This window comes from Podarcis tiliguerta, assembly GCF_965153285.1.
Source record: "Podarcis tiliguerta genome assembly, chromosome: 2".
Lineage (NCBI taxonomy): Eukaryota > Metazoa > Chordata > Lepidosauria > Squamata > Lacertidae > Podarcis > Podarcis tiliguerta.
The window spans coordinates 109,537,887-109,564,621 of record NC_139535.1 but is presented as its reverse complement, the minus strand read 5'-3'; the positions used below and the strand labels follow the sequence as shown (position 1 = coordinate 109,564,621).

Genomic DNA, 26,735 nt, shown 5'->3' with positions numbered 1-26,735 from the left:
AAACATTGCTTGACTTTCTACCCATTATTTGAGGTTGCTTTCAGCCCTCTCCCTCCGTACAGAGTCCTCACAGCGTAGGGTTGCCATATTTCAAACAGTGAAAATCTGGACAGAAAAGTTGAACTTTTATTTGGGGGGGGGGCAAATTCACAAAAAACTGGAACCCTATCCGACTGCAGCCCTGTCATAGCATATCAGATGGCTTGGTAGAGAGGCAGAATATTTTCTCATTTGTGCAAGGATATGAAGAAGATCAAAAATTGCCCTGGGATTTCAAGAAGGTAAGCCACAGCAGGAGTCTCTTCTAATCAGCAAGTTGAGACTCCTTTCTTAGCTTTTTGTCAGCTGCTTGATAACTTGGAGGACTGGGTTTGTGGAGCCCTGGCCACACCTATGTTTCAGGTAGATTTGTTTAATTTATGGCTGAGTTCTAAATCCTTTAAAAAATATTGTAGAAAACTTTAATCAGCCAGTGGCTTCCTTTCATGAGACCCGCTGTTCACATAATGCAAATTGGCTGGGCTACAGTTGTCTTGTGCTGCTATTATACATTACCCATGGACCAAAGAAGAAAGAGCCACAACAGGGGCTTTGGGATAATTAAGGACAAAGCTTTGTAACTTTGTTAAAATCTATCACACGCAAAGCATCAGTTAAATTCCAAGACAGTCAACCCTTTCCCAAAGGTTGAGACAGCACAAATTTCCTTTTGTTTCAACCCACGTTCTCGCCTCCAGGTTTGTAGCAGCCTGCCAGGATTTGTTCTGCAAGCTTCCTGGCAATATACCCTGAAGGTGCTTTGCAGGGCACATAAGCCAGTCATTTTATGACCTGTTGCTTTCTATGAGATTTTATAAAAGCAGGATAACATGATTATGATCGGTGCTGGCATTATGCTGAAGTTCCTTTGCATTACAGCTTTTAGCATACTCTCACTGACAACAGATACAAGTCAGCAATAGTAAGCCAACAAACGGACAGGGCAGATTGACCCTCTAGAATGGGCAAACTGTGGTCCTCCACAATGTTGTTCAACCACCATCAGGCCTAGGCAGCATGGCCAATGGCTGGGGTGGAGTTTCAGTGCCATCTTAATACTGAGGTGTAAAGTGGATGAAACTGTTTTGTTCATTGCTGCGGATATGAAATTAGCTTAATGTTATGATTATGTTGATTTGAGTGACTTTATGAGTGATTTTACTGTTTTAATGTGAACACTAGCTGAGAAAAACATTACAGCCCAACTTGCAAGACAGTTACATAAAACAAGCTGAGATAAAATCTTCCTTTTCTGAATATGGCCATACTCTCTTTTCTTCCTGATACCCAAAAAAGCTATTATTATTGCTCTCTTTTTTTGAAGAGCAGGAACACAAAAACTAGTTGCAAAACATATCAGTGTAAATTTGCATTATAAAATGTATTGTTGCAGAAATGATATTTGGCAGTTGTATTATTCCAAACACTTGCAGTTGAAAATTCAGGCCGCCCTGCTTCTGTTCCTTCTTTCTCTTCTCATTGCCTTCCCCAAGTTTTCACAGTGATCCTCAGGTCAACCTATTAGCTCCTGACCCAGGGCGTGAGTGCTGTCCCTGGGATCTATACTGTCTTAAGAGTCTCCCAACAGGCAACCACAGGGAAACATGTGCTTGCAAAGGCTTTCCTTGGCAGCTACAGAGTGTATACATAAACATACAAATTGGGCTTGAAAGAAGCATTCTGTAGATTAAGGATAGCTCAATTGGTCGAGCATAGGGCATGCTGATCAGAAGGTCGGCAGTTCGAATCCCTGCAACGGGGTGAGCTCCCGTTGCTCGGTCCCTGCTCCTGCCAACCTAGCAGTTCGAAAGCACGTCAAAGTGCAAGTAGATAAATAGGTACTGCTCCGGCGGGAAGGTAAATGGCATTTCCGTGCGCTTCTCTGGTTCTCCAGAAGCGGCTTAGTCATGCTGGCCACATGACCCAGAAGCTCCCTCGGCCAGTAAATTGAGATGAGCGCCGCAACCCCAGAATCGTCCGTGACTGGACCTAACGGTCAGGGGCCCCTTTACCTTTACCTTTATGTATTCAGTAGACTATGCTGTGGTATGTGCTTGTGTGTTCTGTTGTATGTGCGGTGCCCAAAACAGTTATTCCAGTTTACATATGTAACTTTTAAAATTGTTAACTTTTAATAACGTAAGCTTATTTTTCCCAACTCCATCCAAATCCTTTTTCCTTGTGTGTCATATCTTGTGAGCCTGAGGACAGGGACTGTTTTAGTACTTCTTTTTGTATGGTACTCTGAGAACCTTTTGTGGAAAAGGGTGGGTTATATAGAATCATAGAATCATAGAGTTGGAAGAGACCACAATATACTGTAAATTATCATCATCTGTGTCTCTGATCAAATGTTCTCTTTTGAGGAGCATGTCTGGATTTGGGGGGTTATTAAAACAGGTTTCAAATGGACTCTGTATTCACAAAGCACAGGACTGAATGAATCCCCCATTATCCTTATAACAGGTGCAGTTAGCATGTTATCGTTTTCTCTCTCTAAATATTTGAAATCAGTCTTTCTGGTGTGGAAGAGAAGACCACATGCCTACAGCTCCCAGAGCCATTCTCCACTTCTTTTTAAGTGTCTGAAGGGAGTCCTTCCAGAGTCTGAACTTGTCAGTTGGGGGAAGAGATTAAAACGCTAGTACTGTGGTTCAGACTGTTATCCTTTCATCTCACGTTCCATCGCTTTCCCTTCTGTGTGGAGAGGCATGGTTTAGGACTGAAGTGCCATGGTTAGTCTCCAGGTTTTGGCATTCATCAGAAAGCAGCAGAATCTGTTTCAGTTTGCACACGATAAACATTGCAGAGCAATTAAAATCCTTTGAAAGCTTGTAAACAAATGTGGCTTAGAACAGAGGCATGTATCTTGTCCTGGCAAGGCTGGTAGCAGTTGGATCTGTTCCATGAGTCTGATAACAGGTATCCGAATTCCAGGTAGCTAAGGCTGGGTCAGACAGGACAGGACCTGAGCCAGCTCCCAATGTAAACCCCAGGTGCAATGGAAACTGTTTCAACAACAGTCTGAGCTCAGCTGCATTACAAAATAGTGAAGCAGTCATTCTGCATGCCCTTCTCAGTTAGGTATAATTTAAGGGGCAGCATCTTGTCTTGGAGGCTGACATTCCTACTTGGCCAGATGGCTTCCACCTATCCCTCTGCCTTCTCTGCTGGGAGCTTAGGGTAGACCATAGGGCTGTAGGCAGTTCATGATTTTTTTGTTGTTGTTCTTTAGTCTTTTAGTCGTGTCCCAACTCTTTGTGGCCCCATGGACCAGAGCACGCCAGGCACTCCTGTCTTCCACTGCCTCCCACAGTTTGGTCAAACTCATGCTGGTAGCTTCGAGAACACTGTCCAACCATCTCATCCTCTGTCGTTCCCTACTCCTTGTGCCCTCCATCTTTCCCAACATCAGGGTCTTTTCCAGGGAGTCTCCTCTTCTCATGAGGTGGCCAAAGTATTGGAGCCTCAGCTTCAGGATCTGTCCTTCCAGTGAGCACTCAGGGCTGATTTCCTTCAGAATGGATCGGTTTGATCTTCTTGCAGTCCATGGGACTCTCAAGAGTCTCCTCCAGCACCATAATTCAAAAGCATCAATTCTTCTGCGATCAGCCTTCCTTATGGTCCAGCTCTCCCTTCCATACATCACTACTGGGAAAACCATAGCTTTAACTATACGGACCTTTGTTGGCAAGGTGATGTCTCTGCTTTTTTATGACTTTTCATAACTTTATGGACCTGTAAATCCTGGTTCATCCTCATTTTGAAGAATCTGAATACTGGGCTTCAAAAGAGCACCTTCTCCCCCTGGGTGGCTTGCAGAGCATTTTACTCTGAGTGGACCTCAGGCCAGCTTCTGGGTCTGTGTTGGATCACTCAGCCAAAGACCTACTGCACACACATCTCCATAGACATCTCCTCTGCATCAGAACTTCTGTACAGTATGTGGTTTCTGTATTCTGGGACATAAGGGCATAAAGAGAATTTCTAAGATTAAACAAAATGTAGCTGAAGATCAGAGTGGAAGCCACAGTCTCCATGACTGAGCTTTACTGAGCAACATGGATTACTTCTTCAAATGCCATGATTATATGGCAGTGACAGTGCTTTGATTACCAATCCCTACTGAAATATGGCACAGTGTTACAGCACTTGAAGGGGGGAAAAACTTGATGCCACAAATCCTTCAATGGTGGCAAATAAATGAGTTTTGACTCCCTATTACAGTGTTTTATGGTCCTGCTGCCACTGCTTGCCATTCTGCCAAAGTAAAAACTCCATCCGCTAGTTCCGTACCAGATTGTGGTGTCAAAGAAATAGGAGTTGTAGATGTGGGTTTTAATTTTATTTTCTTCCTTGAATGTTTTGTTTTTTAAGCTGCTTTTGAAATAGTGGCAGATTTGCTGGTAAATGGTTTACTTGCTATCTTCATTCCATACCTTCCAGAGTGAATAAATTGCTTTCACGCTGCTTTTGCTCATCCTAACTACTTTCAAAATTCTTAGTGCTTTTTGAAGTATTGAGTTGAAGTCATAAAAGGCAAAGGAGTGATCTGGAAAGTATAGTTTGCAACAACATTCATTAGATGCATAGCGTGAAAAAAAAGCACCTCACTCATTCATGATGTAATCATGGAAGAGGAAGCCAATCTGGCATGTATCACCAAGACCTGGGTGGTTGAGGAAGGTGGGCTTGATTTCACCTAGCTCTGCTCACCCAGGTACTCAGTGCAACACTATGGCAGACCAGAGGGGTAGAGAAGGTCGCCATGGTCCATCAGACTTCTGTGACCATCACCAAGGAACCACATCTCTTAGTAGCTGAATTGGAGGACCCGTATCTGCTTTTGGGCCAGAGAGGCAGTCTCTCTGATTGCTGGCGAAGATGGTCTCAAATGTGATGTTGGAGGAGCCAAGGACTATCTTGTTTGGTGACCTCGACATTCATGCTATGGCTGCTTGTGAGCTGTCTCAAGTTGTCATTGGTCCGGCACATGGAATGGGACATACCTTCAACTTAGTTTTTGCTCCTGATGGCACAATAAGTGGTCTAATAGCGGGGGGGGGGGTAATCATTTTGATTAGACTGGCTCTGCAGGATGAGTGTTGGGGGCACTGTTTTATGGTGGTTCTAATCCATACCTTCAGGGTCAGTTCCAAACAGTAGTAAAAAATATTAGTCTTATAAAGCTGGAAGGCTGAGGTGGCTTATGGGTGATCTCCAACTAAGTCATACAGTGGTACCTCAGGTTACATACGCTTCAGGCTAGAGACTCCACTAACCCAGAAATAGTGCTTCAGGTTAAGAACTTTGCTTCAGGATGAGAACAGAAATTGTGCTCCGGCGGCGCAGGAGCAGCAGGAGGCCCCATTAGCTAAAGTGGTGCCTCAGGTTAAGAGCATTTTCAGTTTAAGTACGGACCTCGGAACGAATTAAGTACTTAACCTGAAGTACCACTGTACTTGGAGAAGACCCACTCAGTCAATTGGGGGGGGGGGGTAAAAATGCTCAGGAGTGTGCATCTTTTGCAGCTATACCACATTTTTCTGGAACTGATTTTTGATTATGGTCATGGTCATGTCTTCACTGTTGTATAAAGCACTGTCTGCTTTAAAAGGATTTGGTTCTGTTTTGGAGAGGCCAGTCAGTATTGGCAGGCAATTCACTGAAGCAAATTGTTGTTCAGTGGGGGAAATGAAGTAGTAATAATTCTGATAAATGAAGCCTTGATATATTCAGTTTAGTGTTCAGTTCGGAGTTTGGTCTAAGTTTATAATGACATTTAAAGAGCACACTTCCCATTTGAAGAAAGCTATTTTGGTTCATTTGTGCTATAGTAGGGAATAAAAACAAAAAAATGTTAAAAACTATTTCTTTCTGAAAATGTTGTAGCTTTTATTTGTTCACTTCCATCAATATTGCAAAAGGTCTTTATGGATGTTTTTTGGTGACATGCAAATATTGCCCAATTTCATTTTATCACCTGCCTTTTGTAAGATTAATCATGGTTGGCTGTCTTCACCTTGAGCTCTCGTGTGGGAAATCCAGTATTACCAGTAGAGTCCCAGAGACCAGGACCAGCTGTACTTTGTTCCTTTCTATAATAATATTGCAGGTGGAACATAGCATATTTTGGCACACGAGATGTAGAGGCCCTTGTTCATTGGGAGTGATGATTGAGCTCTTGCATTTCTGTATTTGTAGCCATTGGCCACTGATCTTGAGCCAGCCTAGCTCAGTCATGTTTCATAAACTGAGGACCAAATCGCCTTGTAGATGCCAGCTCTGTTTGGCACAATTCAGGCCATTAACTGATCCTACTCCTACCCCTCCATTGCCAATAGTAAATAATTTCCCTCTCCATTAGTCAATAATAAAGTGGTACATTTTGCAGAGCACTGCAGAGAGAATATTTCATGTTTCCTAGTCTAGTGCAGTAACTACACGCTGTTGCCTTTTTTCTTCCCTTTTTAAATTTTGATTATTAAACCCATTTCTCTCTATTAGCCAGGAGCTCAACATGTTATGGCTTTCCCCCTTCCATTTAGAGAAAATGTGTTCATGCAGCACTTCTCCCACAATCTGGCCTGTTCTGTTTTTGCTTTACACTTTGTAGTGATTATATTATAGCCGCTGTCCTGGGGCAGTCCCACCCCACCCCAAATCCTGGTGTAGAATGTACAGTTATAATATTAAGTGTGTTTGTGCACTTATTGTTCTCTCTTTCCTCTCCCCTCCTCCCTGCCATTTTGCATTTTAGAGGTTTACAAATGAGGACCACCTGGCTGTTCATAAACTCAAGCATGAAATGACACTGAAATTCGGTCCTGCCAGAACGGATTCAGTCATCATAGCAGGTACGTGTTACAATCTAGGTCAGTTTGGAAAGTGGCACGTTTAATACAGTCCAGTTGTAAGATCAATACCAGAGACCAGATGCACTGAATATTATCTTCTCTACTCAAATTGTGACCTTCATTTATTCAGAAAGAGGTGGGAGGAAGGAATAAAGAAAGAAAGCGAGAGGCTTCTAGAACTCTGCTTCTTTATGTATTGTGGCAACACCAGGTTTTGTGTTTAAGAGTGAAAAATGTACAGACAAAAGGCTTTTCACATTTCTTCATACTTTTTTCAGGGTGATAAACAAAAGCTGACGAGCTCTGCTTCCTTCCCTCCTCCCAGGTGTCAATTTTCTGAAGCTTTTAGGCTGTCACTTAATAAATTTGAAACTCCATCTCATGCATTGGCTGCTGCTGGGAGTGCATTTGCAGAGTCCAGATGAGTCTCTCTCAACAGGCACAGTCAATGCAACCCTTTATACAAGATTTCAGGAAAATATACCTGGCTGTCTCAACAGTAGGCTATTGCCATAAACTGTAGGCTGTTGCAGGAATGTCCCCGCACCCTGTCAATTATCCTTCATTTGTGAATCCTTTAAAGGAAGTGGCAGGGTTGCAATCACTGAATGGAATGGCTTTTCTCTATTGATTAGTGAAAGAAGAAAAATATTCTGTTATATGCAGGAGTTTCTGCTTGAGAATTAGTCTGTGTTTGATTACTGTTAATGTCCTCTATGTGGGGTTGCCCTGAAAGACAGCCCTGAAGCATCAGTAGGTGCAGAATGCAGCAGCAAGAACACTTTTAAGAGTTTTGTCCTCCAGACATAATACACCGTTCCATGCCTGGAGTGGTTTATTACACTGTGACTGTAATAGGCAAACAATTTGAGAGCCTGGTTTTAACTTTTAAAGCCACAAATGGCTTGGGACCACACTGTCTGAAGGACCACCAAGTACACGTGTGTGTGTGAGAGAGAGAGAGAGAGAGAGAGAGCCTTAAGATCAGCATCAGAGACCCTGCTCTCTAGTCCAGCAGTGAGAGCTATGAAGTTACCAAGTACCAGGGACAGGGCTTGGTACTAGGGCTGATCGATATATCGTCCCAAACTGGTTTGTAGTCAACATCGTGATAACCGTTTCATAATACTGACTTGGCAATATACTTTTTCCCCAAAAAAAATTTTTATTCATTTTATAACACAAATAAACAACACAGACAGAAAAACAGACAATACAAACAGATTCTTGTCTTATCCTTATTTTTTCTAAACATTGTTAGATGGGCTTCCCCAAGTCCCCCCAGTGCCATGTGAATAAGGTGTTGCCAGGAGCATCTTTACATATCTGGTTGTTAAGACAAGATTATTGGAAGAATATAGTTCCCCCTCCTTATCTGCCACAGTCCTCCTTTTTTCATACTCCCTTATGTTTGATTGGCCTCTAACCAAGCATAATGGTCTCAAACATACCAGCATTCACTGATGAACTGTTAACAGTGTGGGTGGATTATGTTGGGTAGGATTTTTTTTTTACTTGACTTTTTTCACCTTTGTTTTCCATGTTGCATATCTAAATAAAAGCCTTATAAACAAACAAACAGCCATTGTGCCATAAAAAACACCGAAAACAGGCTTGTGACAGTTGTAAAACTTGTAGAATTTTGGCAGGTGTGGTTTATTTCATTCCCTCAGCACTGACAGGAAATACCTCTTAGGTGCACTTATTGATACAGTCCTTTTTTCATTTTTTTTACTCTTGCTATATAAAAAGTTCAGAAGTCACCATTTGGTTCTGTGTAGCCACCCTCTTCTCACCAGGTGCTAATGTATTACAAGCAGAATCCTTCTTCCTCTTGGAACTTTTTCTTCCGGACACATAAAGGAACTGCTGGAAGAATTGTGTATAGTATTGTGGGTATGAACAGCTGGAGCTAGGACAGAGCAAATCGGTTTTTCACATTTTTTTTAGTCCTTTTGCCGAGCACAAAATTATCCACGGTGCTCCAGTGTTGACAACTGCCATCATCTCCAGTTGTGCATTGTGGTGCTGATAGCAACCATTTCAAGGGTAGGAGATGCAAGTCATTTATTCCTCTTGCGGCAGTTATGCAGTAAAATAGATGAGTCACTCAGAACTCCTCTCCAGTCCTTGCAAACATCCTGAAAATATCAGCCCACACAGCTTGTCTCTCCCAGCAAGAACAAATCAGACTTTTCTCTCTGTGAGACCATATAATGTAATTTGCAAACAGAAGGTTCCCTTGAGATTCTAAGCTTGCCAACCTAGTAAAAAGTCCAGCAAAATCCGAGTTATGTGGACCTAGATTTTCACCAAGGCAGTCTGTATCCCATCTTTCTGCAGCTATACTGCACCAAGTTCCTTTGTGGGAGGGGGTGGAGCATGGCTTTAGGCTTCATGGATTTGAAAATAAGCTGTGAGCAATTTATTGTGACTACGTATAACTAACTATGAGGGACGCGGGTGGCGCTGTGGGTAAAAGCTTCAGCGCCTAGGGCTTGCCGATCGAAAGGTTGGCGGTTCGAATCCCCGCGGCGGGGTGCACTCCCGTTGCTCGGTCCCAGCGCCTGCCAACCTAGCAGTTCGAAAGCACCCCCGGGGGCAAGTAGATAAATAGGGACCGCTTACTAGCGGGAAGGTAAACAGTGTTCCGTGTGCAGCTCTGGCTCGCCAGAGCAGCGATGTCACGCTGGCCACGTGACCCGGAAGTGTCTCCGGACAGCGCTGGCCCCCGGCCTCTTGAGTGAGATGGGCGCACAACCCTAGAGTCTGTCGAGACTGGCCCGTACCTTTACCTTTATAACTAACTATGTAATTGCTTCCCTTTCCCATAGCTAACAGCAGTAAAACGAGTTATGCATAATAAGCATATCTATCCAAATATACATAATTCAGAGCACTGTTTTACTTGATGCAGACATGGTAAAAAAAAATCAATTTTATCTTAGTGCAGAATGTACACTGCACTTTCGGTACAAAGCAGAAACAAGTTCATGTAGTAGTTGGAAATAGGCATTCGGGGGCAGAAGTGAAGCAACTGATGCTTTCTAAATAGTCACTCTTCCAGTTTATGGCAAGTAAGATTCATCTTTAGGCAATTAAGAATAGGTGGGTTTTTCGGGGGGCTGGGGGTGTTGGTAAAGCAATTAATTACAATTCATTAAGATTTTTGTAAATTGGAAGAGAATTGGTGGTAGGCTTATTTAGGCCACTGATGTGCCAGAAATGTTCTTAAACAGATATGTATGAGTAAAAATAAAAAGGTATAAAAAGAATTGTAAAGGTAAAGGTACCCCTGACCGTTAGGTCCAGTTGCAGACGACTCTGGGGTTGCATGCTCATCTCGCTCTATAGGCCGAGGGAGCCGGTGTTTGTCCACAGACAGCTTCCGGGTCATGTGGCCAGAATGACTAAGACACTTCTGGCAAACCATAGCAGTGCACAGAAACTCCGATTACCTTCCCACCGGAGCGGTACCTATTTATCTACTTGCACTTGACATGCTAGGTTGGCAGGAGCAGGACCGAGCAACGGGAGCTCACCCCGTGGCGGGGATTTGAACCGCCAACCTTCCAATTGGCAAGCCTTAGGCTCTGTGGTTTAGACCACAGCACTACCCGTGTCCCTCTTAAATTGTAGATTGCCTTAAATTTGCACTTAAAAGATATTAGTGAGACCATTGACAAAAGGGTGAAGCCCTTCACAAGTGACAGATATGTTTTCTCAGTGATATTTAGGCTGGCCCAGATGGAATGGGCCAGAATACTGTTATATTAGTTAACTAAGGCTGTGAGTATCAGAAGCCCTTTGAGAGACACTGAGGTGACCTGATCAGCATTTATTTCCTACAGTGCAGGGATCAGTTGGCCAATGGTGTTCCCCATGGGGAATTTAGTTGCTCAACTGATCCAGCCATGTCTGCCTGCCCCATATCTGACATCGCATATGATGTTAGCTGCATAGTGGGTTGGTTTGGGGAAAACAGCCTTGCATGTCATATTGGGACCTGTCCCAGGACTTCTCCACTGCTGTTTTAGAGGAACTGTCTTTTTAGAGGAACTGTCTTTTTAGAGGAACTGTCTTTTAACAGAGATATTAAAGTTTTAAAACAAACCATTACAGCTTCTTCAGTTGCTCCAATATGAATCAATACTGTAGTCAAGGTGACAGTTACAGAATACCAAAGCACGAATATTCAGAAATGTGGCTTTTGTGTAGATGAGTGGTGTCAGGGGTTATCATTTGGGTTGAGCCCATGTAGTGTTAAGGTATCAGGTCCATACACCCAGAAGCTTTCTCTTATTTCCGTTGTTCTTGGATTAGATGGCAATAACTGACAAATCAGGGATGTGCCGACTATCTGAACTGAAGTGATCTGCAGCTGGCTGTTCCTATTCTTTTATTATAAAAAAATTTCAAATATATGATCCCTGAAATGTGTGTGTAAAATGTATAATTCTAGCCACCTAAATACAGGCTGAAAACAACATTCAGGAAATTCTATGATGAATAAATAATCCCAGGCTTCTCATTCTGTGAAGTGAATATTTTGATTTGTTGTGGTTTTTTAAAATAATTTTTATTGAGATTTATTCTATTGAGATTTAAGATCACCCACCAACACCAGTAAAACATCAAATCTTATTACATATATCCTACTTTATGCTCCGTAGAGCTGTTGACTTCCGTCCTTCCCTTCCATCAGTTTTCCTATTCTATTCTATAGTTCACAGTTTCTTTGATTAGGTATTACAACATGACATAAGATTTACTTCAATCCTGCCAAATTTTTGATCTATATAAGTGAGAACTGTACAAATTTGAAAACTTTGGTGAATATTTTGATTTGAACTTGTTTTTCATTGTCTTTTTCTCTTGTTCTCTAAACAGATCAGACGCCGACACCGACCCGTTTTTTGAAGAACTGTGAGGAAGTTGGCCTCTTCAATGAGTTGGCAAGTTCATTTGAACATGACTTCAAGAAAGCCACAGAAGATGATGAGAAAAAGGCAAGAGGCTAAGCCTTTTCATTGAGCTAAAATTTTGAGAGCTGTAAGGGGATTTGTTGTTCCATGGTGTCCTTAAATTATGTTCATCTTGGGATTTTAAGATGCATGCATCAGCAAACATTACGAGCCAAGAGGGTTCATCTACTGTCGCTTTTTGCTCCAACAGTGGCCTGCACTGAGTGCATCATATGATGCCACATGGTAGTCGTGAAATCATGGCATTATATTGAGTCAGATCAATAGGCAATCTAGTTTGGTGCTCACTTTCAGCAACTTTCCCAGATCTGCCATAGTTTTGTCTTCATCTTGCTTCCTAAGCTGGGGACAATAGCTGTGTGCAAAGTTCTTATTTGTAGCTCCATGCCTTTGGTCCTTTTTGCTTGTGTTTTGCATACAGTGGTTCATTCATTGCTTATAGCAGTCAGATGGTTAAGGGCACTTTGAGTAAAAAAAAACAACAGCCACATCACCTTTCTGTTTTGTGAACGCATGCTAGCATTTAAATGCTTGATTGGCATCAATAATGACAGGCACGTAAAGTACCACAGAAACTATGTTTTCCGCCCAGAGAAATTGCATTGTAACTAAACTGAAGTTAGTGGGTTGCAGTAAGAGGATGAAACACAGGGAAGCTTCCTTACCCCCAGTGTTGAGATCTGACCTTTATCCAAGCACAGTTCCAGCTATGGTCATTGAGGCAAGAAGGGAGAGGGATCACTTCTGTAGGCTATTTTTCAGCCCTGGAGTAAGGAACAGCAGCCCACCTGTCTGCCAGTGAACAAGCATGGCATTCAGAGTGCATTGAAATGTCTTTGTCCTACTTGAAATGAAAAGGGTACCACTTTTGGAATGTAGAAGCTAGCCATTCTTATTATCAGCATAATTAAATATATGTGTATATATAATTGCGTAATTGTTATATTAAATGTAATTATATCTAATTATTATATAAAATAATAATAACAGCAGTTTGAATGGCTATAGTGATCTAGAAGCCTGAATGAAGTCTTCAGGCAAAACTCTTTTTGCAATTTATCTGTGAACTAAATTGCCTACCACTAGATTTCCAGTAGAGAGCAAAATATTTACCATGTTGACTAAATAGAGCGATTTTCTTGCATTCTTTACAGGGCTTTAAAAGAAACCTATAGGAGGGATTATTATTTTTATTATTATATATTGCAAACTTTGGAGCCCGTCCCAGCCATTGCTGAAGTTAGGTTTCAGAGCAGCCATGTAAGGAATGAATGAAATTGCAAAGCCAAAACAAAATATATGCACTACCCAAGTTTCTTCCCAGAATTCTTTGAATATCAGTTTTCATGAAACTACCTTTAAAAATTGTTCAGGGTTTGTTTTGTGTTTCAGGGCATTCTGAAAAGAAAACTTGGGTAACACATCTTTAGTGCAACTCCTTTTGTTTTGTTTTTCTCCAGACTGAATTCTGCTTGCTAAACAAGTAGACCTCTGTATTCAATCATCTTGTTTCTCAGCTGTGTAAATCAAATTACATTAATGCCTTTCCAAAGACTGTGTCTTTGGGAATACAGATATATAGATATAAAATACCTCTTGCTTTTCTTTCTTTTGAAGAGGCCCCCAAAGCAGCTTACATAGTTACAATTACGTGGCAAAAAATTAAAACAGTAAAACAAAACAAATCTATTTAGCAGCCAAAAATTAAAGAAATGACGACCAGCTGGGCTTTTATCCCTCTCACTTAGATATTTTCTATGTAAATCAAAGAAGTACCATGGATCTCTCAGCCATGTATTGCTGCAATAGTCTCACCTTTCGGAGCAGTGTCATTTCACAGCGAGGTGGTCCTTCCGTGTTACATTTTTTATTATTTCAGCGCAGAATCTTAATCTTAGCATTTATTTTGAGGGTTGTTTTTTTAATGAAGTGGTAGACAACCCACAGTCTAGCCAGATATTTTATATGTTAAGACCACCCATAATCCTGGTGTTGTACTGTTTTTAATAGCTACCATTATGAATTCTTAGATTGCTGGAAGTTTGTTTCTTGTTTAATAGGGCTCAGGCTTAATATTTCTGACCTCCAACAAGAGACTGCCGCAGTTCAAAGCTTGGCTCGGTGTCGGCAGGCCGAAGGAATTATCCCTTCTAGTACTGACTTGGATTGTTAGATCCAGCTGGTTTGCTATTCAGAAAACTTGGCAGGGGCTGCTGGGCACATTCATGAGATGCTTTGAACATTTGGCTGAGTTGAGTCCAGTTGCTGGAGCTCGTTTTAGTTCGTGTGGGATTTTATTTTTTTTATTTTTTTGTCCTGGATAGCTCCAGCCGCAGAGTTTTTGTGTGGTAATTAAATGCAGAGAGGGTATTTCCAAACACGCTGCTTTGTGGGTGATTGGTCTTCCCAGTCACTGCGCTAGTCATGTGTAATCCATGCCTTTGGGATGCCAACCGTTGTGCCATTCGCTCCTAGATTCTGAGGCGCTTCCTTTGCACGCAGCAGGAAGCAAAATGGGCATGACATCTGGAAGCACATGTAGCAAGGGAGGCAGCTGTTTGTGTTTATTCCATCCTCCCAGTTGCTCAGGTTGGTGACATTGCTGTCTCCTCCCCTTCACCCAAATTTTGTCCTTATAACAAGCCTGTGAGGTAGTTTAATCTAAAAAAAAACTGGCCGGTGAGCTTCTTGCAGTGGCGTAGCGTGGGTTGTCAGCACCCGGGGCAAGGCAAGTAATTTGCGCCCCCTAACCCGGGGCAAAAAGGGATGCGGGTGGCGCTGTGGGTTAAAGCCTCAGCGCCTAGGGCTTGCCGATCGAAAGGTCAGCGGTTCGAATCCCCGCGGCGGGGTGCGCTCCCGTTGTTCGGTCCCAGCGCCTGCCAACCTAGCAGTTCGAAAGCACTCCCGGGTGCAAGTAGATAAATAGGGACCGCTTACTAGCAGGAAGTTAAACGGTGTTTCCGTGTGCGGCTCTGGCTCGCCAGAGCAGCGATGTCACGCTGGCCACGTGACCCGGAAGTGTCTTCGGACAGCGCTGGCCCCCGGCCTCTTTGAGTGAGATGGGCGCACAACCCTAGAGTCTGTCAAGACTGGCCCGTATGGGCAGGGGTACCTTTACCTTTACCTTTAACCCGGGGCAAGGCAAGTAATTTGCGCCCCCCCCCCCCCCCCCGCTGCACAGTCCCTCCCCCAGATAGTCCCTCGCTCTCTCTCCGCACTGCACCGCACGCCTGGCACCCTCCCCTCCACAGTGGGCGGCGACCCGGCGGCTCGGATCGGATTCGCACAGCCAGCACTGCAGTGAGAGAGAGTGAGTGAGCCAGGTAGGGGCAGAGAGCTGCGAGTGCGAGCCCCCCCCCCCCCAGATGTTGCGCCTGGTGCGGACGGCCCCCCCTGCACCCCCCACGCTACGCCACTGGCTTCTTGATGAAATAGGCATTGAAACAGAAATCCCCTCCTCCATCCCTAGGCCAGCATTCTTAACTGCTATATATTGGCTCTCTCTGGGAGCTCTAAACTTTTTCCTTAATTTTAAAATGTCTGTAGTGGTAGTTAGTGCAGGTTATTCAAAGACGTATATGTAGAAGACATGAGTCTCTGTTGGAGCAGCTCCTCTCATCATAGTTTATGCTTCCTCTCCTGTCTGCATTTTAACATACAGCAGTACCTCGTAAATCGAACGGAATCTGTTCCGGAAGTCCGTTTGACTTCCAAAACGTTTGGAAATCAAGGAAGCTTCTGCAGCCAATCGGAAACCGGATTTACGTATAAGCTAAACAAGCTATAGCTTAGGGCCCCACTCGCTTGGGGACCCCCCAAAAAATTAAAGGAAAAAGACCTGGATGTACATTTCCAAAAATATAAGATAAAAAACAAATAAAGTGAAACCTACATACAGCAACAGTGTTTTGTGTTGTGTAGGCTCCTCTTTGTTATGTTCAAATGGCTTTAGATACCTATTAGGTCCATAAATTACCATATAGCATATATTCAACACAAAAAACAGTGACAATTTGTTGTTGGCAAAGGACAGATGGACATATAAAGGGCCCCATTACCTTCAGCAGCTTAGGGCCTCATCAAACCTAAATCGGGCCCTGGCCGCGGAAGTTGCGTCAGACATTCGGGTTCCAAAGAACATTCGCAGACTGGAACACTTCTAGGTTTGCGGGGTTTGGGAGCCAAAACGTTCGACTTGCAAGGCGTTCAGGATCCAATGTACGGCTGTGTTTATTTTATGTAGTTAGAGCATTTGTACCCTACTCTTCAGCCAAAAAAGGCTTCAGAGCAGCTTACATACAATCCAAATAAGGGAATCCCTACCTGCAGGCATATGATCTAAAACAAAAACATGACACGCAAGGGACAAGGACAGTGAGAAAAGAGGAAAAATCAAAATCAAAGCTTGGGCACCAGTTTCCTACACCAGATGTTCCTATGATGACCAGCTGGCACAGTTTGGGGGAAGGAGGTACCTGATGGAGCTGGGCCTTCAGCAAAGCTCATGAAATGAGACCTGCTTCTTAACCCGCCCACTGAGGCAGCTAGAATGGCTGCCCCCAAATGACCATTGAGGGGAGAGGAGGCCTGATGGAGCTGGCCTGTCACAGCAGAATCAGTGGAGTGAGCTGTGGTTGACAACTTTCCCAATGAGTTGTCTCCTGGCTACTGACCTTCCACTTGGTACTCCACCAGGGACTAGAAAAATCTGTTGTAGTGTGTATTGTACAGAACTGTAGAAGAGATGTGACCATGTCCAGATTATCTAAGGCACACCAGTTCTCTAAGAGAAGGCCCACACTTTAAGCGGCTTCTCATAAAATGGTCTTCTTTCAAGTTCATTTTCCACACAGGCCACTTTTCCCATACTGCTCTAGGTTGGCAACGAGGGGAGGGGAGAAGAGGCAACATTTCTTAGTGGGCTACGTTTGGCCAAGGGGGCTTCAGTTGCAAAGGCCTCCTTCAGGCTCCCTAAACTTACAGTGCGCAACTCTCATGACTTTCCTCTCAAGTGTACGGGTGTTAAACTGTCAAGAAATTAACAAGCCTATAACCCTACGCAAATAAATTTGCTCCAGAATCTGGAGTGGCTTTCAGAGGACCTTTTCCTCGGCATACTCACTTGGAAATTGCTCTTTCTGAAATCAGTGGTATTTTATTTCTACAAAAAAGCATATTCAGAATTGTAGCATTCATAAGATAAACTATGGTTTATCTCCATGCTTTGCAAGGAGGAAGCCCCAAGAGGCTCATTCCCTGGCATCCATAGTTTAAACAAAAAAATAAAAACATTGAGGCCTGTGATTTGGAGAACCTTTGCACAGTAGAAAGCAGAGGAATTTAGCTTTTTTTTGGGGGGGGGAGAAATTAGCAGCCAAACAAAGGAACGAGAAGCAACAAGAAAAGATATAAGATCCATGTTTTTTCTAGTTAGCCACTAAAAGCAGTTCTCTTGCTTGTATACAAGCTCCTCATGCTCCCTTGCCTGTTTCTTCCCAGCGCTCATTATACCTTGTTTTTATCTTCTTGGCGTGTTCCAGAGGAGCTCCATCCAAGAACCGGAGGAAGCATTGTGCTGTTTTTGATTGCTTGAGGACTACTTGATGTGCTTTGACTCTTTCCTGCTTTGCCGCACACTCCCAAGTCCCTAGCTTTGCCATTTCCTTTTGCTATTGCTTTGACCCATTGATCTACGAAGGCAACAAGCTGCTGTTAATAAAATTGGAAAGGGCCATGCAGCGCTGTTGAAAATAGGTGTGGTGGCATGGTTCCAGGTTCAGGCATATGGTGAGGTTTTATTGCAATGGGCTGGTCATAGATTTGCAATAACTCGTATGGCTCTCTTGTTGGCTTTTGATAAATCAAGCAATAATTCAAAAATGACTTGCAGCGCTTCTGCGAATGAAAGTGCCTTTTGTGACCGACAGGCATTTTAGCTTTCTTTTCATATTGCCAAGGCTTGGCGGAAGAAAAAAAGTCAGGGGAAGTTGCTTGGGTGAGAATTAACTTGCGGTATCTCAAAAACAATCCGTTGCTTTTTTAAAAAATATGCATTCTTGATATGAGTTGCTAGAAAAGCCACGCAGTCTGGCCTTCACCTGGGATGAGAAGGAATACACCTTAGTGAAGGGCAGAGCTGCTCCTGCACCATTGCTTCCCCAGGGAGCACCATATTGACATGCAGTCTCAGTATTCTGAGTGCTGCCTCTCTTAGCGTGCAAAAGCTAGTGGAAGCCTGGGGCTGGGGAAGGTGAACAGATCAGCAAGGCAGCCTGATGGCAAAGCACTAAAGGATGTATTCTGCTTTTCCATAGTGTTCTGGACCCCTCGATATGTCTCTACCTTCTACCCCAGACATCAAAATAAAAGAGGAAGAACCAGTTGAAGTGGACTCTTCCCCTCCAGACAGTCCGGTAGCGAGTCCACAGTCACCGCAGGCCAAGGAGAAGGTGAGCTTTCGTGAGTCGTCTTTTCATCTGTTTTTAATGGCATCCACCCACTTTTTAAATTTATATAAATAAATAAAAACCCCGCTTCTATCAGAAATGGCAGATGTGTAGTTGTAGGAGATTCAATAGAAGGTGCCCTTTTGGCCCCCACACACAGAGGGCCACTGTTAGACTTCTGTAATGACATGAGAGTGCCAGTTGTAAGAGCCAGCTTCTCCATTTCGTGGGTGGACACATGAAAGGTGTGTTGATCATGCAAATGATGGCCAGCTATGTGTCTCCCCCACATGCTCCCACAAGCAGCATGGGCTGGGGGTGGCTGCAAGATGCACCTGAAGCGGGCCCATAGAGTAAGAAAAAGCTTTGACAGAATGAAGTTTGTAGAAGCTTGGTTGGTGTTAACTATTTTTAAAGCTCTTGCCTCCCTTGATAGAGGCATTGGGCTTGAATTCAGAGGACCATTTTCACTATTCTGGCTCCCTGCAAACTTAGTAGCCGAGAGGTGGCAATCTGCAACTTCTGGCTTCACTGTGAGCAGAGTAGACAGAAACAAACATACAGAAAATGTGAGTTTGCCTAGACCTGGTAAGAAGATGCCATGGTGCAGACTGTTATCTGAAGCCACCCCAGATTACTCCCTAGGTCAGGAGCATGCTGCAGATTTACAGTCCTGGTGCATCCATCAGGAGTTAGTGTCCCAGCCGAGACACTTGAAAAGATAAAGGGAGTTTCTGCTCAAAGTTCTGAGAGTTCTTGAGGAACTTTGGTGAAATGGAAGAGCTTTGTAACTTTTAATGGCCTTCATTTCTCCCCTGGAATGTATCCTGCAGATGTCCTGCAAATCTCATCCATCCGCACTTCTCTATTATTTTGCAATTAGAACAAATTATCTGGTATGATGGCAAATGATTTTAAAACAACTGGGTGTGCCTTTTGATGCCAAGTAATGTTCTTAAGTAATACTTGCATAATTTATATCTACTCGCAATGGATGTGAATGGTTTGGGTTCCTTCCTTTGTGCGTCTCCCCCCCCCCCCCCGTTTTTTTACTGTTGAATTTAATGTATATTTACAAAGCTTATTTGCTTATTGCAAATTTCAGCCTATTGAGTGTGTGATTATTATCTCATGCTCGACACAGGATTTAGCACTTTTGGTTTCTGTGGGTACAGTTGAAGTTAAGTTTCTGTGCTTCAGATTTCCCAGGAGTGGTAGTCCTAGGAATAATGAGGGTTGGAGGAGGGATGCATTATTAGTCCCACAAAATGATAATGCCTGGCATTCATTGAGTATCTGCATGTTTCTTAGGAGAGTGCTTCAAAGCCTGTTATCATTTCTACGCCTACTCCAACCATTGTACGCCCTGGGTCACTTCCACTGCACTTAGGATATGATCCTCTGCATCCCACTCTCCCTTCTCCAACTTCTGTCATCACCCAAGCTCCACCTTCCAACAGACAGCTTGGGTAAGTAAGGAGATCGGGAGTGCGGGGAGGTGTAGGGACCTTAAGAGGCCTCATATTGGGCAATCAGTGAATGGCCAGGAGTTTCTCCTGCAAATCTCATGATTTTAGATTTTGTAGAATTTGCCAGTTGTGTATGAACCTGCACAAGAGCAGACATGATGGGGGAAATAGGATCCTAGGGACTGTTAAATCATTTAGTACATGAAGAATTGACACAGAGAGACAGCAAATTAAAGATTGAGAACAGGGAGAACCATCAGACTTAAACTATGTCTCATGCATAACACTTTTGCCGCAAGTTAAGGCTTCAGCCTCGTATCTGTCTACTTAAAAAGTCTCCAGTGTCACTCCTGCAGTCTCCTTCCCTTGAATAGAGGAAGGCTGAGCAGTCTTCTTCTGTAAAAGGCTCCAGCTTCTTGGGCCCTTACTTGAACTGGTCTTGTTCCCTCTCTTTAACTTTAGAAAACCTTCTTACTTGATTCTGTGGCTTGTTCAAGTTTCCAGATCTAGCTAGAACCATCTCCTGACTAAGCCCGGGATCCAAGGAACAGCTCTTGTCGTGAGGGAGGTAAAACCTCTCCTCCTCTCCTTCCCAGAGGCCAAGGGCCAAACTGCAGCAAATGCATGTCGATGTAATACATGTAATACATACACTATAGGTGTAGTTTTAAAAATGAAAAAGAGCCACAGGATTTAAGACTTTTGAGTGAAGAAATGGTAGCTACTCAATTATTCCCCTCTCAGCTACAGTCATACCTCATGTTACGTTCTTTCAGGTTACATCCCGCAGCAACCCGGAAGTACCAGAAAGGGTTACTTCTGGGTTTCGCCGCTTGCACATGCACAGAAGCGAAAAATGACATCACACGCATTCACAGAAGCGGCGAATCACAACCCGCGCAGACACACCGCTGCGGGTTGCGCTCTTTTCATGTTGTGAACGGGCCTCCGTAACGGATCCCGTTCGCAACCAGAGGTACCCCTGTCTTTTTTTATGCTGGACACTCCACCCAAGAAGGGGAAGCGTTAAGCAGCCCCCCCCCCCCTTCCTGGCTATTCCACAACTGCTGTGTGACCTCCCATGGCTTTTCTTCCAGAGATCCGTTAGGAGGTTGCTTCACATCTCTGCCATATGAAGACTAGTTTGGCCCTGAGATGGATCCTCTCTCTCTGGGTATTGACTTCTTTTCCTGCAGGGAGGAGGGGATCTTTGGATGGGTTGGCCCTCCAAGGATCCCCCTCCATTCCCTGCAGGAAATGGACCTTCACAGTAGGCCCAGTGTTACAATCTCAAAATGCCTCCTTCAGCTAGCAGTTCAGGTACATCTGGAGAGCTATCTCTCTGCAACTTGAGACCTCAGTAAGTATGGCTCCTATTTAAAATACTACTGCCAATCCTACATGGCCCTTGGACCATCTACTCTTGTAATTGCACATGCACTGGGGTTGAAAGGCCAGTGAACTTTACACCTGACGAGATGGCGCTCTGCCAGAAAGCGTCTCTCTCTCTCTCTCTCTCTCTCTCTCTCTCTCTGTTGCACATCTCTCTAATCCATAATAGGTTCAGGTGATGGATGCTGGTTCGAAAGTTGTAATCATCAAGCCAAATATCAGGAAACTTGAATATCTTTGCACATTCTGTCTAAACCTGAGCAGATTGATGTAAGCTGGGAGCACCTGTGCTTTTGTAGTCCATGTATATTCCGGCATGGAAGCCAATTATTTAGCAATTCAAAAAAAATAATGTTTGGAAAAATATTACGTTTGCTAACTCTGCTATTGCCAGAGCAGAGATGCTCAGCTTTTCAGTGGAGAGTTTAGGAAGCGGAAGGGGGCTCTGCGTGTCACATGGGATCACCTGTGTCTCAGATGTGTTGGGCAGGGGATTTCTGATAGTGCTCACAAACTGGACTGCAATATGTTTTGTGTTTGTCTTTTGTTTTCTCGCAGATCTCCCACCAGCTCTGTACCACTTGTCATGCACCTTGTGAATGGGCAGACCATGCCCATCCTTCCTGGCCCTCCCGTTCAGATGCCTTCTGTCATATCGGTAATAGAAGCTTCCAGCCTGGCTACTTTTGATAAAGGAAGGGACAGTTTTTCCCCTTTGTAGAGCATATGCGAGCACTTTAATTTGCAAAATTGACATCTCTCTCTGCCCCTCCATGTGAGATAAGCCTGGGCTAGCGGGGAGGATGTGGGGGTTGAGGGAGTCACCAGCCTGCAAGTTAGCAGCACCTGCCAATCACATTGCTGGGGGGGGGGGGGAGGCTCAAAACTGAATCTTCATCTGAGCAGATGGCAGACACTGTCGGTTCCAAGGCTGGGAACTGCAGGCTCTCTGATTAGCTAGCTCTATGCTGAAATCATTCAAGCTTACAGAGAACATGTTGGCCTTTCCAAGCCAGAAAAACTCCCTCTCTGGCCTCTTCGGGGCATGAAATGGTTATTTAGCTTTTATTTCTGCAAATGAATTTTCTTGGGGTATGTGATTGACAAATGCAAGTACCTTCTGGTGCAGTTTGCACTGGTTCTGCTGCTGACTGTGCTATGGAAATCCACTTTTCTGTTTCTTTGTGGGTGTACTTTTCATCTATTTAAGTGTTCAGAAAGTTTCTGCCATGTGTTGGAAATTAGAATTGTCTGAGGGGAAGCTCTATAAATCTGAAAATCTAGTTTGGGCACTTTACTGCCTTTTCTCCAGGTTATCTCAGAAATACTGCATGAATTCTAGCTGGCCACCTGTCACTTTCTCTCTTCAACCCCTATGGAAGTTAAGTGTGTCCATTGTAAAAATGCAAAAAGGGTGGTGCACCCCACAAAGAATTGCAGAAAGGAAAATAAATCCCAAGGGTGTCCTCAGAAGCTTTTCTCCGCATTGTAATGATTAGTAGCAGTTTTTATCTTGCCCTTAGTACAAGGAGTTCAAGCAGGTTTATATATTGTTGTTATGTATTTCCATAATAGCAACCCTGTTAAATAGATTAGACTGAGAGAGGATTATGAGCCCAACATCATCCAGCGAGTTTTGTTGCTGAATGAGGCTTTAAGCCTGGGCATCTTCAGTCCAAAGCCCCCCTGAAGCCAATATACCACATTTGCTCTCCAAGCACAATACTACTGAACTGATATGGTGGGGTTACTAGTCAAGCTGGCCTGGATCCAGAACTCTACTCTTTTGTTGCTAGAAGTACCTAATTTCATGGTAGAAGCTTTCTGTTGGCTGGATTGTACATTACCGTTTTGCAGTGCACATTTAAGATATTGTACACCTAAAAATCTCCAGCATAAATGGGAATATTAGATCTAGGATTGGCCGTAGCTCAATGCTGAGATTTGCTGCAGCATAATGCGCAAAATGGTTCAGAGGAAACGAAAGAAAGCATTGGTGTTTTCTCTTCCCTGCAATGTCTAACTTTTCTGAAACTGCTGTTGGTACTCCTCTGCTCTGTCAAGCTGCTCCACTGTTTGTTTCTTTTTATCTCTCAAACACTGGTGATTAGATTTCTAACATGTACAGCTTATCAAGCAAGCTTTCTCGCCCCTTCACTGTAGGAATTAATCAACAAAACTGCTTAACTTATACAAGGTGTTTTCCATTCCCCTTCCAACTTATAGCTGGCAAGGCCTATATCTGTGGTGCCAAACATTCCTGGTATTCCCGGCCCTCCAATTATCAGCAGCGGCTCCATTTCACCATCAGGCCTTCCAGTGCACTCAGAAGCTAAAATGGTGAGTTGCATTAGATAACAACAGAATCGGCAAGCTTGCCTATAGTACGATTTTAGGAATTGAGATGCAGCCATGGTTGGCCCCCCGACATTGCTCCCTAACACAGTTATCTCATGGGGGATAACCTCAAAGCATGTGGTCACTCTATGCATGTGGTCACATTCGGGTTGTTGTTTTTCTGTTAACACTTTCCGTTAACATGGAAACCACTAGCAGTTAAAAGAAAGTGCCGTATACTTTACCTTCTCCCCTAAAAGACAGCAATTTGTAGTCTGTCAGTGCAAGTTGCATAGCCTATAACTGGATGGGATAGTGCATATCCTTGTAGGGAAAGTAGGTAAAGGTAAAGGGACCCCTGACCACTAATTCCAGTCGCGGCCGACTGGGATTGCGGCGCTCATCTTGCTTTATTGGCTGAGGGAGCCAGCTTCCGGGTCATGTGGCCAGCATGACTAAGCCGCTTCTGGCGAACCAGAGCAGCACACGGAGATGCCGTTTACCTTCCCGCCGGAGCGGTACCTATTTATCTACTTGCACTTTGATGTGCTTTCAAACTGCTAGGTTGGCAGGAGCAGGGACCGAGCAACGGGAGCTCACCCCGTTGTGGGGATTCGAACTGCCAACCTTCTGATCAGCAAGTCCTAGGCTCTGTGGTTTAACCCACAGCGCCACCCATGTTCCTAGGGAAAGTAGAGTGGGGTAGAAAAGGGTAGGATAGGAAAGGGCAAAACAGAGAGCAGCATTCAGATGGAGGCAACCCAGGCATTCTTGTGACACCTAGGTACATTTATGAAGCCTCCTCATTTTTTTCCCTAGCGGATATTAGACACTGTCAGGAAGGTTCAGTGCCCAAAATACATTATGAAAACTAGAGAAGAAGATAGCTGTGAATATTGGCGATGTAAATGCTTGTCCACAGAAGTAACCTGCGGTTTCTTATGATTTCCAGATTCACAGATTAGTCTTTCAGTCTGCTCTTCACTGCTGCCACCCGTGTCCCTGTGCTACAGTCCTTGGGGAGGAGAGTAGGAAAAGAGGGAACAAACATGAAAATGAATGAATTTCTGACCTTCATTTTCAATATAAACCAAAAAGCTGCTATTAGTAAATAGAATTCTAACCTCAGGGGCCTCTTTGTACTTTAGTAAGGGCGCCAACAGATCTATAAGATTCAGGCGATGCTGTCATCGTAAAGAAAAAAAGACACATCCGTTCTCCAAGTAGCTTTGCAGTCTAAATTTAGAAACTGAGTGGGAGACGACAGAAGGGTGGGGAGAGGTGTGAAGAGAGGTGTGCGGGTAGCACACAAAAACAAAGGATGATTTTGGAGAGCCAGAGAATGAACATGAGCAAATGCATTGATATACGTTTAGGCTTCAATGAGCTCAGTTGTCAGTTTTAGCTGGGACTAGATGTTGCAAGTTGCCTGTGATCTTCATTGGAAATGGTAGCTACATGTATGATCCCTCCCTCTGCTTGCATCTATCTTGTGTCCTGACATCATGATGATGTCTTGCCTTGAAATAGAAACCTGGCTATCAGCAGCATTTCCTAAATTGTCTGGCCAGGCTTCATTCCCAACAGCCTACATCTTTGTAGTAAAGAGAGACGGGTGTGTATGTGTGTATTGGTAAAAGAGAAATAAATGGTTGGGCCTCTCCTGATTTTGTATTGTTTTTGTCCCCCTACAGAGGTTAAAAGCCAGCCTGACGCAAGGAGTTACTTCCTCACTAAATGGCAGTGGCATGGTGGTGGGTTCAGCAAGCACAATGGTGACGTCTCATCCTGAACAGGGTCAGATACTCATCCAGCATCCCGATGCACCTTCTCCAGCCCAACCACAGGTCTGCTTGAAGCTGGAACACATCAAAGCAGGACTTGGGACAGGGGAGCTGTAATATTCTGGGAAGGGGGAGCGCTATACCATGGGCATTTGAATTTGATTTGGCTGCAGTCACACACTTGGCTTGTGGTGTCACATCTGATGGGAAATCCAGTGGCTGCTATCATATTCAGAGGCTTTGTGTAAAAAGAACAAGTTTCGAGTATTCATGACTGTGCAGGAATGAGGGGAAATTGTTTGGGTGGCTTTTAGATAGATGCTCGGAACGAAACATGAGAACTTAAAGGAGTTGAAAATTGATAAGACAAAAGCACAATTACCCTCTCACCTTTGGTTCCCATTGTCATACACAGTCAGATGTGCTTTTGCAGGCTTTTGAAACACTGTAAAAACCTGACTGAGGGACGCGGGTGGCGCTGTGGGTTAAACCACAGAGCCTAGGGCTTGCTGATCAGAAGGTCGGCGGTTTGAATCCCCGCAACGGAGTGAGCTCCCGTTGCTCGGTCCCTGCTCCTGCCCACCTAGCAGTTCGAACGCACATCAAAGTGCTGTATGCCGGCTCCCTCGGCCAATAAAGCGAGATGAGCGCCGCAACCCCAGAGTCAGTCACGACTGGACCTAATGGTCAGGGGTCCCTTTACCCTTTAAAAACCTGACTGATCTGTCTGCTACTGACAGTAGTGTGATGTGTATGTAACCATAGGCAATGTTGCCTCTTCTCGCATTCCACCATCAGGTCTTCAGAAAAAAAGTATTTTAGTAGCCAGAAAATGATGGTACATCACTCCACACAGCTCCCAGTTCATATCCCATGTCGCTGTAGGTGCCTTGTCTTTCTACATTCTGCCACCCCACCTCCACCACCACCAGTGAGACCTAACCCTCCTTTTTTCCATTTGCCCAATATACTCAACCAAGGTTGTTGATTCTGCAAGTAAAAATAAGCATAGAAATGTCATGTGCATATAATTCATTTGTATGGGGTTTCTTTTCCCCCAGTTGCCAGATTTGGCTTTTCTAGCTATAGAATCTGAGATGTTTTGGCACTGAATTCCAGATCCCCTGAACGGGTATAGGAAGCCTGTTGCCTTTCAGAGAAGCTGCGTCTTTCACCCCGTTGCTTCTGTCACCGCTGCTGCCAGACAGTTACCAGTTAGGCATCACAGGCGATTGGGACACAGTCTGGAATATAGACGCAATGTTTTCAGATCTTCTCTCTCTCTCTTCCTGTTTTAATGACTTGGGTTTAAATGCACCCCATTTGTTCCTGCCAGCTCACCAAATGCCAGCCTTCCATCAAAATCACCACCTGCTCTGTCAGCTAGACAGGCTTCCAGAAGTTTACTATCCATATGCTGCCTGAC

General features: G+C 44.0%; 1 protein-coding gene and 1 long non-coding RNA gene across 4 annotated transcripts in view; one reads left to right on the top strand and one right to left on the bottom strand.

Moving 5' to 3' along the window:
- LOC310671520 (cyclic AMP-dependent transcription factor ATF-7) overlaps positions 1-26,735 on the top strand; it is a 108,773-nt gene that overhangs the window by 60,982 nt on the left and 21,056 nt on the right. For all 3 annotated transcript variants that reach the window (XM_083427717.1, XM_083427716.1, XM_083427715.1), the window contains exons 3-9: positions 6,800-6,896; positions 11,787-11,905; positions 18,196-18,330; positions 19,639-19,796; positions 21,747-21,846; positions 23,415-23,528; positions 25,220-25,372. In XM_083427717.1, the coding sequence (XP_083283843.1) occupies positions 6,800-6,896; positions 11,787-11,905; positions 18,196-18,330; positions 19,639-19,796; positions 21,747-21,846; positions 23,415-23,528; positions 25,220-25,372 (876 nt within the window). The remainder of the gene's footprint in view (positions 1-6,799; positions 6,897-11,786; positions 11,906-18,195; positions 18,331-19,638; positions 19,797-21,746; positions 21,847-23,414; positions 23,529-25,219; positions 25,373-26,735) is intronic.
- On the bottom strand, positions 24,198-25,914 carry LOC310671818. Its single transcript, XR_014508225.1, has 3 exons — positions 25,700-25,914; positions 24,650-24,774; positions 24,198-24,540 (listed from the first exon to the last, which is right to left on the bottom strand). It is a non-coding gene; the product is annotated as an uncharacterized lncRNA (long non-coding RNA).